Source organism: Diachasma alloeum, unplaced genomic scaffold (assembly GCF_001412515.2).
Source record: "Diachasma alloeum isolate Michigan unplaced genomic scaffold, Dall2.0 Dall_scaffold_00288, whole genome shotgun sequence".
NCBI lineage: Eukaryota > Metazoa > Arthropoda > Insecta > Hymenoptera > Braconidae > Diachasma > Diachasma alloeum.
Genome location: NW_021680427.1, coordinates 25622 through 38489, shown reverse-complemented (window position 1 = coordinate 38489; position 12868 = coordinate 25622). Strand labels below are relative to the sequence as shown.

The following is a 12868-nucleotide window of genomic DNA, read 5'->3' as shown; positions in this document are numbered from 1 at the left end:
GAATCACAAGTTCTTTGAGTTATTATCCTGCCAAACTTGCTTTTATCGAGTGATTATAACATCGGTTTCATTGAATAAACTATTTGTTCATTCGAAAAATGTTTATTTTGGATTTTTATTATAAAAAATGGATTTAACTCGACGGTATGAAAATGGTTTTCCTCATGCAGGGATGCTATGTGACGACTATCACAGATGTCAGATACTGGTTTTTTCTCGTAGGAAAATATATGGAGACCTAGAGATGATGGGACTTTCATGTCAGGATGACAGGAGGCTCCTCCGAAGGTGGTAGCTCTGTTGTTTCTTGAGTCTGAATTATCTTACTCTGGATTATATTTCCATAAGCGTCCACTTCGTCGATTGAAATCAATATGTTGGAGATCACTGGCATTGATTTACCAACACTGTCTTCAGCGTCTGTGTTTACTTCTAGGGCAACGTTGCTGTCGTCTTCTCCAGTGTCTTCAACAATCTGTGAAGCGACGGAAAATTGAGAAATGTATTTTGCCTATAGGGAAATAGTAAGGAAAGATAAATTGAAAAAATCAATAGAATTTGATTTTTCCATGAAACTTATTTTATTGAGATATTTTGTATAGAAATTTCTCTACCTGAATTTTCAAAGTTTTTCTATCTGATTTTATTAATCAGAGGGAAAAAAATCAGGCACGAAAAACTTTCATAGAATTTCGTAGAAAAGTCTATTCGATTTCTACTGAACTTCTATTGAAGATTTTATTAGTTTTTGGACATTTCTATTGAAGAATTCCTCAGCTTTACTATCTTTTTTTTTTATAGGAAGTGTCCAATAGAAATTGATTTATTGCAAAAATCAGGAGAATTTCATCTCTACAACTTTTTTTATTGAGACATTTTTTGTAGGAATTCATCGACATGAATTCTCCAAGTTTTTTTCACCACATTCTTCTCTTCTTCTTGTTGAGAAAATCAAACAAAAAAACTTGGAGAATTTGAGCCAAGGAATTTCTATAGAAAATCTCTCAATAGAGTAAGTTGTATAGAATAATCGAATTTCATTATTTTTGTCTATAGAGAGTTTTCATTGAACATTTCTATTATCATTTTCCAATAGAATTGGCCGAGAAGTAATAGAAAATTCGATAGAAATCCAGTAGAATTCTTCAACAAATGGGCATGATTTGTCTATTAAATTTGAAACAATGAAATGACAACATTTTGTTCATCAACTTCTTTGAATATTTTCCCTGGAAATTTTTGAGAACATTTCATAGAATTTCGTAGAAAAACTGTGGCGCGAGCCACAAACGAATTATTATTTCGAAATTCATATAACGCGTCTCGAATATTCTATATCGTCGTATTCGAGACAAACATCATTCTATCCTTGTCCCTGACGAAATTTCTGGACAATTCTCGAACCTTCCATAACAAAAGGTATTTAAACCCGCACGCTCCCGACCAAATATCATCAGTCGATCTCAGTCCGATTCTCAAACTCGATATAAACACATCTAACGTGCTAAATACAACTGGAAATTCTTGAAAACATTTCAGTTCAAGAAAATCGTTTCAAGAGAATCTGCGAAAGAGTTTTAACTCTAGCAAACGTTGTGATTATTAATTAAAAGAGAGGATATATTTACCTCAAAAGTGGGAATTTCGCAGTTGGAATTGAGTTTGATTTTGTAATTTTTGGGTTCACCAGCGTTTTCTAGTTCATTTCCTGATCCCACAGCATCGTCCTCGATGTCCTCGTACCTCACTCTCTGCAATCTGTAGCAACCGTCATCCTCCCTGGTGTACTGGAACCTCTTGTGGCCATTTGGCCACTGGAGATTGTGAACCTCCACCAGGTGCTTCGTCAAAGTGTAACTCTTTCGATATTTGATAGGACACTCGTGGCAACAGTACCAACGAACTTCGGCACTGTGAACCCGCTCAATATGCCTGTGAAATTGAAATGAAAAATAGAGTAAACAATTGAATTCTAGGCATCAAATTTGCTGAATCTCCTTTTCAAATGGGAGGAGAAAGATAATTCCAATTTGTAAATGAATTCAGAGAATTTCGTTGTACTAGAGGTGCAATAGTCAAGCGTAACAATTTTTTGAATTTTTTGCTTCCGAATGGAAGCTTTGTAATGATTCAAATTTAAGTTTTGGATTTTTTATGTGACGGGACCGACCGCGCGCTACAGCGCGCTGTAATTATAAAAATCACGATTGAACATTTCAAAATTGAATGAGTTCTGAATTCAAATTAGCCGCCTCAGACGACTGTGAACCAATGAGGAATAAGCGTGACAGAGTTTCGAGATATCGATAGTCTCGATGTTTGTCCTTTTTATAATAAATAAAAATAGGAGGATATCGACCCACACGCATGAAAAAAATCAATAAATTTTGGCTAGACTTAGTGAATTCGCCAGGAAATTCTATTGGGATTCTATTAAAATTCGAGGGAATTCTCGTTGAAATTCTATTTGTTTTTTGTGCTGATTCTATGCAATATTTGGTAGGAAAAAGTCAATAGATTTAGATTTTTCTGTTTGAATTTTTCTCTTGAGATTTTTTCTATGAATGATTGGTGATGGATTGAATGATGGCTTAAAAAATTTGTTGGGATGTCCCTTCGACCGACTTCGAAGATGAAGGCAATAGCAATCATCTTTATTATGATTTATTCGAAAATTTTCAAAAATTTTGCATTTTTTGACAATCAGAATTCCGAGATATCTTTAAATATCAAATAAATTCAATCATAGCTTAACATGTTTGTTTTAATGCCATTAAGTCGGAGTTAAAAGATGATTACGATAGCTATATTTGTTGACTTAATTTTATGATGATTGTTGAAAATTTCAAATTTTTCATAAATTTCCCTGAAAGTGAGTTTTCTGATGGTTTCTTCAAATGTGATGTTTCAAATTCATTCAATTACGTATAAATAACATTTTTTTATTAACATTTTATCGAAGGGCTGAGTGGAAAGACAGAACTGTACAAAATACAATCGGTTGTATAGAAGAAAAGAATAATGATGCTGATAGCACTCAACTAAATTGCAAATCTGACAAAATTAGGTAAAGGAAATCTTATTCAGTTTAATAAAATGAAATAAACAATGAATTATACATGATAGAAGGAAATGATATGCGAAATAACCATTCGGAAGCATATTGCTAATTTATTAGCAAAAATAACTATACTATATACGATACAAGAGCAATTTCCCATTTGCTTTGATAATTTTCAACTAACGATTTTGTTGGGGCAAACAAGACTTGTTGGAGAACTTGTTCGTTTTTCTCTCAGTGCAGCGAGGTGAATTGAACATTGATTATCATTTTCAAAACTTACCTGTCAAATACGTAAGCATTCTTGCACGTGTAACTACACCCTTCATAATTACAGAAGAAATTGGGTCCATTCGTGTGGACCGTCATGTGCGAATCGAGATCCTGCTGAGACTTGGCAGAGTGCGAGCACAGTTGACAGGGAAATGGCCTTGCTGACACATGCCTGTACCTAATATGCTTCACCAGACTAGCTGGGGACTCACAGCTCATGTCGCAGATTTTGCATTTGTGACTGAACACGTGGAACCTCATGTGTTCACGAAGGATCGTTTCTGTTGGGTAGAATTTCGTGCAGTACGAGCACTGGAATCCCTGAACTATAAAAAAACGAAATATAAATCTCATGGAATTAATTATTTGATCAATTTTCCCACATGCACGAAAAAATTCATCGAAAAAGCTAACAGACTCATTAGAAAATTCTATTGAATTTCTACTAGATTTCTAATAGTTCTTCACCTATTTGTGTTTTTAAATGGAAACTATTTGATAGAAAGAATCAATAGAATTTGATCTTTGTAGATAATTCATTTCATTGAGATATTTTCAATAGAAATTCATCGACATGAATTTTGTCATTTTTTTCTCTATTTTAACACAAAGTGGAGCCAAAAAAACTCCGTTTGGAGGAGAAAAAAATTGAATAAATTGTTCTCCTCCATGAAAAAAATTGAATAAAACAAGTTAGAGAATTCAGGCCGAGGAATTTCTTCAGAAAATATCTCAATGGAATAAATTTTATTGAAAAATCAATGTCTATTGATTTTTTTATATAAAAGATTTCCCATGGCCCGCGCTGGAAGGGCGAAAAACTAAAAAAATGTCATTTTTCAATGGATATTTAACAGAATTTTTAAGAGAATGCTAGCCATTCTACGATGTGCCCTCGTATATGCATAAAAACAATGGGACTCACCTTCAAGAGGAATTTGTCGGCGACAATGCTCGTGAAACTTGGTATTGGAGGCGAATACAGCCCCACAGTCTGGGCATGCAACGATTTTCTCTTTTGTATGGCACCTGATGTGATCCTTCAGCTTATAAAGACTGGGAAAATGTCCCTTGCACCCTGTCCATTTGCAGCTCACTCCACCCTCGACTTTATTTCCCCGAGGGTTGCTCTCCAAGTGTTGAATAATGTGGTACAAAAATAATTGGAAATTGTTGAACGTCCTCAGGCATTCTTCCCACTGACATATTTGAGGGGACGAGATGTTGAAGATGTTAACTCCCAGATTTTCTCGATGACACTTCTGCAATTATAGATCACACCATAAATAATTTTATAATGAAGTCATAAGTCTGAAAATTCCTCAAGAAATCATAAATGGAGTGGTAGAACAGAATAGATCAATTTTACTAACAATTTGATTCGAATTGATAAATAGACTTCTTCTGTTTCACCACTTCCACGTATAAAAAAAACTAATAAAAAACTTTAGCCAATTTGCTAAAAAATTCTATTGAAATTCCCTAGAAATGCTTGGGGATTCTATAGAAATTCTAGGGAATTCTCGTTAAAATTCTATTTGCTTTTTGCGTAGATTCAATTAGGTGATATTTGATAGGAAAAAATCAATAGAATTTGATTTTTTTGTTTTAATTTTTCTCTTGAGATTTTTTCTATTAAAATTATTGGGAACGAATTTTTTGAGGTTTTCTCGCTAGAATCAGCGCAAAAAACAAATAGAATTTTAACGAGAATTTCCTAGAATTTTAATAGAATTCCAATAGCATGTATAGAGAATTCCAATAAAATTTTCTAGCGAATTCGCTACGGTTTTCTATTGAATTTCTTCATACATGTCTTCACTGAATTATCCTGCACATTCCTTGGCGCTGAAATGTTTAGAAAAAAATATGTGAATACTTTTAATAGGCCATCACACTGAAAATTCTGAAAAATTCTATTGGATTTTTAGTGAAAATTCTATTAATTCTCTGAGTTTTATTTTCAATCGAAATGTTCAAATGCAAATATTATCTAGGAAAAATCAGATTTTGGTCTTTCTACACACCTTCTTCTATTGAAATGGTTGATATGGAAATTTTGCGGCTTAAATTTTTCACGATACTCCAGTTTTTTTTACTTATAGAAGGAAGAAAATGAAGTGAAAAAACCCTGATAATTTATTTTGAAGGGGAAAAACGAACGGAATGTTCAATAGAACCCGATAAAATTTTCTCACAAATGGACTAGAGTTGTAAATTAAACTTTTTCATGCTCGAAGCGCTCTTAATAAATTCAGTAGCGACGCGATAAGAGAGATAGCAAAATGATCGTAATTACCTTTTTTGTAGCTCTCAATTTTCTCTACAGAAAAGGTATTAACAAAAATTTTGCTATCCGCCTTAGATTCCGAGATAATCTTTGAAAACGGACCAACAGTCAAGATCGACTTGAACCGTTTTACCGCTTCGCTACTGAATTATTTTTAATCTCATCTTATCGCAGATTAATTAAAAATGATTCTAAAAAAAGTTTAGGATGAATAAAAATGTCTTCAATTTGTTCATCATCAGAATTGACTTCAGTTGATTGGGTAACATCAGTACATACTGGTAATTTAATTCTCCCCCTGATATTAGTTCCGATGCACTTGAGCTTCGTGTGATAAGCGTGGAAATTCACGTGTCTCGTAATCTCCGCTGAAATTCCATTCTCAAATGCACAATCATGCCACTGGCAAACATAAACCTGATCCCCATTCTCAGTCAGTTTAATCTCCAAGTCAGGTACATGACTCGCCACATGACTGACAAAACGATCAATCGAGGAAGTTTTGAAACTGCAATCTTTCCACTCGCAGGCTAAATTCAGAACTTCCTTTTTCATTTGTATACCAACTCTCCTTCGCTTTCCTCCACATTCGGAAACCGAATCAAATTCTGAATCAGTCTCGAAGCATTCGTCGAGATCACAGTCCGCTGGACGTTTGAGACTTGGGACTGACGGCTGCAGGAGTGGAGTCTGGGATTTTACCCAGAGCTTGCATCTCTCCTGGCCTTCTTGGTCTGCCATTAGTTCCTTCATTGGGTCACTCATGTTTTTCTTCTGAGTGGATGTGATTTATCTGGAGAACAACAGGAATTGAGAATAGTTATTCAAAAATGCAAGGATTTGAAGTAGTATGAATGAAAAAAAATTACAGGAAAACAGCAAATCTGGTAGACAATTCTATTGGATTTCTATTGAACTTTCTATTACGGTTTGGCCGATTCTATTGAAATGTTCAATTCTATAGAAAAAGTCTAAAGAAGTCGATTTTTCTATATATTTTATTCAACTAAGATAGTTTCTATAAAATTTACGTGGCAGAAATGGTCTGAGTATTTTCGTTTGATTTTCTTTATGAAAAGAAAAAAAATTGAATGAAACAAGCAGGGGTTCGGGCCTATCCGACAGAAGACATGGGACTATTACGTTTTGCGTCATTTGTCTCTTCCTTTTTTCATTTCTACAAATTCCATTATAGTATGTTTTCGAGTGGATCCGTAACAATTCCCTATTTAAAAATTCTAAAAATTAATCACCAAAAACTTGAATTGTCGGATACATGCATACAGACATGAACCTAAAAACATCATTTCTTCACGTTTCATAATATTCTAGACCATTTGCAATCAAAATTAGAAAATCGAAAAATCGCTTAAAAATAAGGCTTCCATTCGCAAGCAAAAACAGAAAATTTGGGCCGAGGAAATTCTATAGAAAAAACTTCAAAAGAATACGTTGTATAAAAAAATCGAATTCTATTGACATTTTCGATAAAATATTATCTCTTGAACATTTTAATAGAATCGGCCAAAAACTTATACAAAGGTCAATAGAAATTAATAGCATTGTCTAGCGAATTCACTAGATTTTTCTATTCAATTTTTTCGTGGGTGTTCCATTGAGAAATAGACTTTTCAAATGCGTCTACATTATTCGAAGGTTCAGGCAGATGAAACGGACAAATAAACTTTACTGAAAAAAATCATTACAAAAAATTTACGAAAAAACATTGAAAAATTAATAGGGGAAGTTGGGGTAAAATGGACACTTTTGACTTTTTTAAAAATGTTACTGACGGGTTGAAATGTTGATGAAATTTAATATTTTTTTCAATACAAACAACAATTCTTTCCCTTTGTGATGAGCTTAAACTGATCTCAATTAATAAATTTGTTTCTGAGTTATGAATCATTTTAAAAATGTCTAAAGTATCCATTTTACCCTATCCTCCCCTATTAAAAAATTAATATTAACTTTTTAAAATTGTTGAATTTTCTCAATTTCACCGACTTTTTTCGAAAAAATTTCGGAATGTTCAGATATTTCGACATTTAAACTTTGATGCGCCTGCTCGAGATCATGATTAATTAATATTGACATTTTAAAATTGTCAATGATTGAATGAAAATCATTGAAAAAAATTATTGCAGAATGGTGAATTGCACGCAAATGCTGGGGAGAACCAATACAAAATATGACCCTGAAGTTTGCAGATAAAAATCTTCAACAGAGGATATTTCCTGAAAAAATTATGCAATCAAAAAATTTCCAATTTCATTTAGTTGGGCATGATGACATTCAAACGTGATGATGGCTAAATATGTAAATATGTCGATTAAAGAGTGATTTTACTGGGAAATTAACTATGGAAAACCCTTAACACGGCATATCTCGTTCCAGAATTGGCTTATTACGAAAAAAGTTATGGTCACGATTTCAATTGTACAAAATCTTCTCGTGATGTTTCGTGTTTTCCCTTAATAATGTTTAGTTCATGATATATGCAATGTTTATTTTTAGGGAAAAAATTAACATCGGATATCTTGAAAAATGAATGGGGAAACATTTGTGTCCCCATAGAAATGATCCCAATCGTTCAAACGGACCGCCATTTTCCGTGCAACTAGAATCAAAATAACCCCAACAGAATACCTCAGACAAAATAATAAAATACACAACAAGAATAATAGCCTCATTTTTATTAATAATACAGTACTAGTGTTGCAATAAAAACCGCCAGAATTTTTTTTCACGTTTGTTATGATTTGTGAGGCATACGCCATGATGATTTACCTCAGAGAATAATCATCGCAGTATTCGCCACGAATATTTCATTATTTTACCACTCAAAAACGCGTTAATTCTGTTTCAGAGACACGTAACGTGATGTTAATGACATTAACTATTTCAAAAGAAAAAACTGAGCAGTCATAATAATGTGGAAATTAATGTACGAGAGAATACTGACACGTACGAGTGCACTCACGTCGCATCCACACGATACTGGCGGGATCCTCTTGACTCGAATGAACGCAACGCTCTCGACCATCTACGCTCTGTCCTCTGGTTAATATTTTCTTCCCTCAGATACAGGAACAATTCATAAAACCGATGAGACTGAATAACTTTGTCACTCACTAGCAGTTTAAATAAAATATCTTGGACTATTCTTATTGTTTTGAAGGAACTCGAATTTCTTTTATTTATTACAGGACAAGGAAAATGTGGCGTCGCTGTGGTGCGAGTGTCTGGTAGTGCTGCCTTGGATGCTCTCACAAAAATGACTAGCTTGAATAATCCAGAGCCGAGAAAAGCATTTCTCAGAAAAATATATGATCCCGTAACGAGAGACGTCATTGATAAGGGATTATGTTTATGGTTTCCAGGTAAATTAATGGGATGTTTTGAATTGTTGGGATTGGAAATGAAACAGCGAAATCGGAGATGACGCATTCAGATTTACCAATTATTATTCTCCATCAGGAATAGCCATATTCCTAATTATCGTTAAATTTTGAAGTCGTCAATTAGTCAACATTACTCTTAAATTATTAATTGTTCCAGTAATCATCAAATTAAATATTCAAATTATGAATTATTTTATTAATCAATAATTTAGGTAAGAAGATTAACGAGTATTTGGTTAATCGAAAATCCCTTTTACAAAATTAGAATTACTTGGTTGATGGGTTTTAAAATTTACAGGTCCATAATATGAAATATTTAATTCATCATCAATCGGAAATTTGAATTATTAATATTACACTGTTTTTAAATTTTGATGAGTCCCTGTTCTGTATTCAGAGAACATTTTTTATTTAGATCCATGGATGACAAAATTTAATAGAAAAACCTAGCGAGTTCATGTCCCTAAATGTCCCTTATGAAGAATTTTTTTCAGTCTCTCGTTTTTCCTAAAGGAAACAGCAAACCAAAATTTTTGAAAATTTAGGCCAGTGAATATCTACAGAAAATATCTTAATAGAATACGTTGCATAGGAAAATCGAATTTTATTGATTTTTCAATAGAATCGGCAAAAAACTCGAAGAATTTTCAGTAAAAGGTCAATAAAAATTCAAATTTTTTCTCTTACGTTAGATATTATTATTCGAATCAATATTATAAGTAATATTATAATACTGGAGGACTACGCCCCCTGCTCGCTGTGCTCGCTAGCCCTCAGATGACGCTCGTGACCCATATTTTGACACCCATGACCCTTATTTGACCTTTATATCGTTATTATGACCCTTGTGACCCTTTCTTCTTCTTTTTCTTTTTTTTCTTTGTTTCTGGTGCTTTATTTATGACCCTTGGTTTATGACCTTTCATTTCTGAGCCTTAATTTTGGAGTCTTAATTTCGAGTACCAAATGTTCCATCACCAGAGGTCGATTTCGATTTTGATAATATAGAGAGAGCCCCATATGACCCCCATAACCCTTAATCTGACCCCTGTGACCCTGAATCTGACTTTCGTCACCCTTTTTCTGACCCTCATTATAATTCTCGTGACCCTTTTTTTGACCCTTGTGACCTCGAATTTTGGAGTTTTAACTTCGACTACCAAATTTTTATCACCAGAAGTCAACTTAGAATTTTATAATATTGAGAGATTCGCCAAATCATCTCATTTTTCACTTGGTTGCAGGTCCCAACTCGTTCACCGGTGAAGACAGCGTTGAGTTCCAGGTTCACGGTGGCTCAGCGATCCTCCAAGCCATAATGTCCGCCCTAGGAAAGCTGAAATTCCGACCAGCAGAGGCTGGTGAATTCACGAAGCGTGCGTTTTACAACGGAAAATTGGATTTGACTGAGATCGAAGGTTTAGCAGACCTCATCCACGCAGAGACTGAGCAGCAGAGGAAGCAGGCACTCCTCCAAGCAGACGGAAACCTCAGTAAACTCTACAACAACTGGAGGGACATCCTATCTAAAATCCTAGCCCACGTTGAGGCGTACATCGATTTCAGTGAGGATGACAATATCGAGGACAATGTCCTCACTATTTGTAATGAAAGGATTAGAGAATTGGTTGCACCGATTTCTAATCATCTTGCTGATGGCAGGAAGGGAGAGATCTTGAGGATTGGCGTGAGAACGGCTATTATAGGTCGGCCGAATGTCGGCAAGAGTAGTCTCATGAATTATTTGGTCCAAAGAAATGCTGTCATCGTGACTCCAATCGCTGGAACAACGAGAGATGTTGTGGAGCTGAATGCCAACATTTGTGGATACCCTGTGATCCTAGCTGACACTGCAGGACTCGCTGAGAGCACTCAAGATATCGTTGAGTTGGAGGGAATCAGGAGGGCTAAAGTCTACGCCAAGAACGCGGATTTAATTATTCTGATGGTGGATGCATCCTCGTTTGTGTCGAGTCGATTGAGTTTTAGAGAATATGTTAAGAATTATATCAGTGAACTGGAGATGAGTGAGATTATTTCGGAGCACGGTGGATTATCGAGAAATTGTGTGGTGGTGGTTAATAAAACTGATTTGGTTCAGGAGGAGGTGAAGAGGGAATTGAGGAGGTTTGAGGCTGTTCCTATTTCTTGTACCAATGAGGAGGGGTTCGGGGAGTTTATGGCATCGTTGGAGAACAAATTTCAGACAATGTAAATATTCAGTCGATGAATTTCTTTCCACGTACGAAAAAATTGAATATTAGAAACTAGCGAATTTGGCGACAATTCTATTGGATTTCTATTGAACTTTCTATTGGTTTTTGGCTCATTCTATTGAAATCTTCAATGGGAAATATTCTGTAGAAAAAGTCAATAGAATCCGATTTTTCTATACCACTTATTGTATTGAGGCTCAAATGGTCGTAGTTTTTTCATTCTATTGTTTTTCTATTTTCATCAAGAAAATCGAACAAAAAAAAAATTTTCGGCTCGAAAACTTGAGCCGAAGAATTTCTATTAAAAAAAATTTCAACCGAATGAGTTTTATGGAAGGATCAGAATCTATTGATTTTTTTCATTACAATATTAATTGTGAATTAATTATTCCGTTTCAATAGTTTTCTTCTGAATGGTTTAATTTCTGAGGAATTGTTGGATTGATGATTCTTCCTTTGCAGATGTGGAAACCCGTCTCGAGAGAATCCGACAATAAGTCAAGCGAGACACAGAACGCACTTAAATAATTGTTTGGAGTATTTAGAAACGTATCTGGAGATGAGTTCTAGAGAGGAGTACGATATGGTGATTGCAGCGCAACAGATTCGCAATGCAATGAGAGAGCTAGGGAAAATCACTGGACACATCAGCACAGAAGAGATTTTAGATATTATTTTTACGAGTTTTTGTATAGGAAAATGAGAAAAATAAAATAAAGAATTGTAAATATCAATTATAATATTTTCTTTTCGTTTTGAAATTTAATAGTGCATTTAAGATGAGAGCAGTAAATTTCGCTGAGAGTTTAATTTTCGTTGAATATATCAAAATTTCCGGGAGATATCTAAATTTTTATGAATATACGCTCGAAAAAATTAAATAGAAAAACCGAACAAATTCGCTAGACAATTCCATTGGATTCTATTGAAATGTTCAATACAAAATATTCTATAGAAAAAGGAAATAGATTTCGATTTTTTCATACAACTTATTGAGGTATTGAGGTATTTTCATTAGAATTTCCACGGCTCAAATTTTCCAAGTTTTTTTCATTCTATTTTTCTGTGCTTTTCATCAAGAAAATCAAATAACAAAACTTGGAAAATTTGAGCCGAGGAAATTCTATAGAAAATATCTCAATAGAATAAGTTGTATAGAAAAATCAAATTCTATGAATTTCCTATAGAATATTTTCTGTTGAATATTTCAATAGAATCGGCCAAAAGCTAATAGAACGAGTAGCAGGACAGTTCATCCCCGAACTTTTTCATCCCGAGACATTTCATCCTCCCATTCCATCCTAGGGTTATTTCATCCTTATTTTGGAAAACAAATCTGAAAAAAAAGACTGGAAGAAAAAATTTTAGGGGAAAAAATCCGAAAGAAAGACCATTGAAAACAAATTTTGTGATGAAAATTGATATTCTATTCGGTTATTTTATTCGCATTCTATTATATTATGAAACAATTAAGATAAAAATGGCCAAAAATTAGTAATGGCAACGTGCTCTGCATCCTTTCTAATCGGGACTACACTTCCACATCACTTTCCCTGAAAAAGGAAAATTAATTTTGCAAATCAAATGATTAGAATATGAGGTCGTTTATCATTCGGCATATACG

At 34.1% G+C, this 12868-nt stretch overlaps 2 protein-coding genes across 3 annotated transcripts; one reads left to right on the top strand and one right to left on the bottom strand.

Moving 5' to 3' along the window:
- Window positions 1–81: 81 nt before the first annotated feature.
- Window positions 82–8887, bottom strand: LOC107038813 (histone H4 transcription factor). Of its 2 annotated transcripts, none has more exons than XM_015258100.2 (6): window positions 8415–8887; window positions 5904–6417; window positions 4260–4596; window positions 3345–3660; window positions 1629–1932; window positions 82–475 (listed from the first exon to the last, which is right to left on the bottom strand). In XM_015258100.2, the coding sequence occupies exons 2-6, from the start codon at window positions 6387–6389 to the stop codon at window positions 257–259; spliced, it is 1662 nt and encodes a 553-aa protein (XP_015113586.1). In that variant the 5' UTR covers window positions 6390–6417; window positions 8415–8887; the 3' UTR covers window positions 82–256. The 2 variants fall into 2 exon arrangements, with proteins under 2 accessions (XP_015113586.1, XP_015113587.1); XM_015258101.2 differs by having other exon boundaries at window positions 8596–8887.
- Window positions 8251–11979, top strand: LOC107038814 (tRNA modification GTPase GTPBP3, mitochondrial). The gene is made up of 4 exons (XM_015258103.2): window positions 8251–8687; window positions 8834–9007; window positions 10273–11239; window positions 11707–11979. Exons 1-4 carry the CDS (start codon window positions 8558–8560, stop codon window positions 11945–11947), a joined length of 1512 nt encoding a protein of 503 aa, XP_015113589.1. The 5' UTR covers window positions 8251–8557; the 3' UTR covers window positions 11948–11979.
- The last annotated feature ends 889 nt before the right edge of the window (window positions 11980–12868 follow it).

What these genes read in the sequence shown, in the direction of transcription:
- LOC107038813 (XM_015258100.2), bottom strand. Translation starts at nt 6,389, where the DNA reads ATGAGTGACCCAATGAAGGAACTAATGGCAGACCAAGAAGGCCAGGAG. An exon ending in GGGGGAGAATTAAATTACCA is followed by an intron (nt 4,597 to 5,903) that starts GTATGTACTGAT and finishes CTATAATTGCAG; the next exon opens with AAGTGTCATCGAGAAAATCT. An exon ending in CCGACAAATTCCTCTTGAAG is followed by an intron (nt 3,661 to 4,259) that starts GTGAGTCCCATT and finishes GTTTTTTTATAG; the next exon opens with TTCAGGGATTCCAGTGCTCG.
- LOC107038814 (XM_015258103.2), top strand. Translation starts at nt 8,558, where the DNA reads ATGTGGAAATTAATGTACGAGAGAATACTGACACGTACGAGTGCACTC. An exon ending in CATCTACGCTCTGTCCTCTG is followed by an intron (nt 8,688 to 8,833) that starts GTTAATATTTTC and finishes TATTTATTACAG; the next exon opens with GACAAGGAAAATGTGGCGTC. An exon ending in ATTATGTTTATGGTTTCCAG is followed by an intron (nt 9,008 to 10,272) that starts GTAAATTAATGG and finishes ACTTGGTTGCAG; the next exon opens with GTCCCAACTCGTTCACCGGT.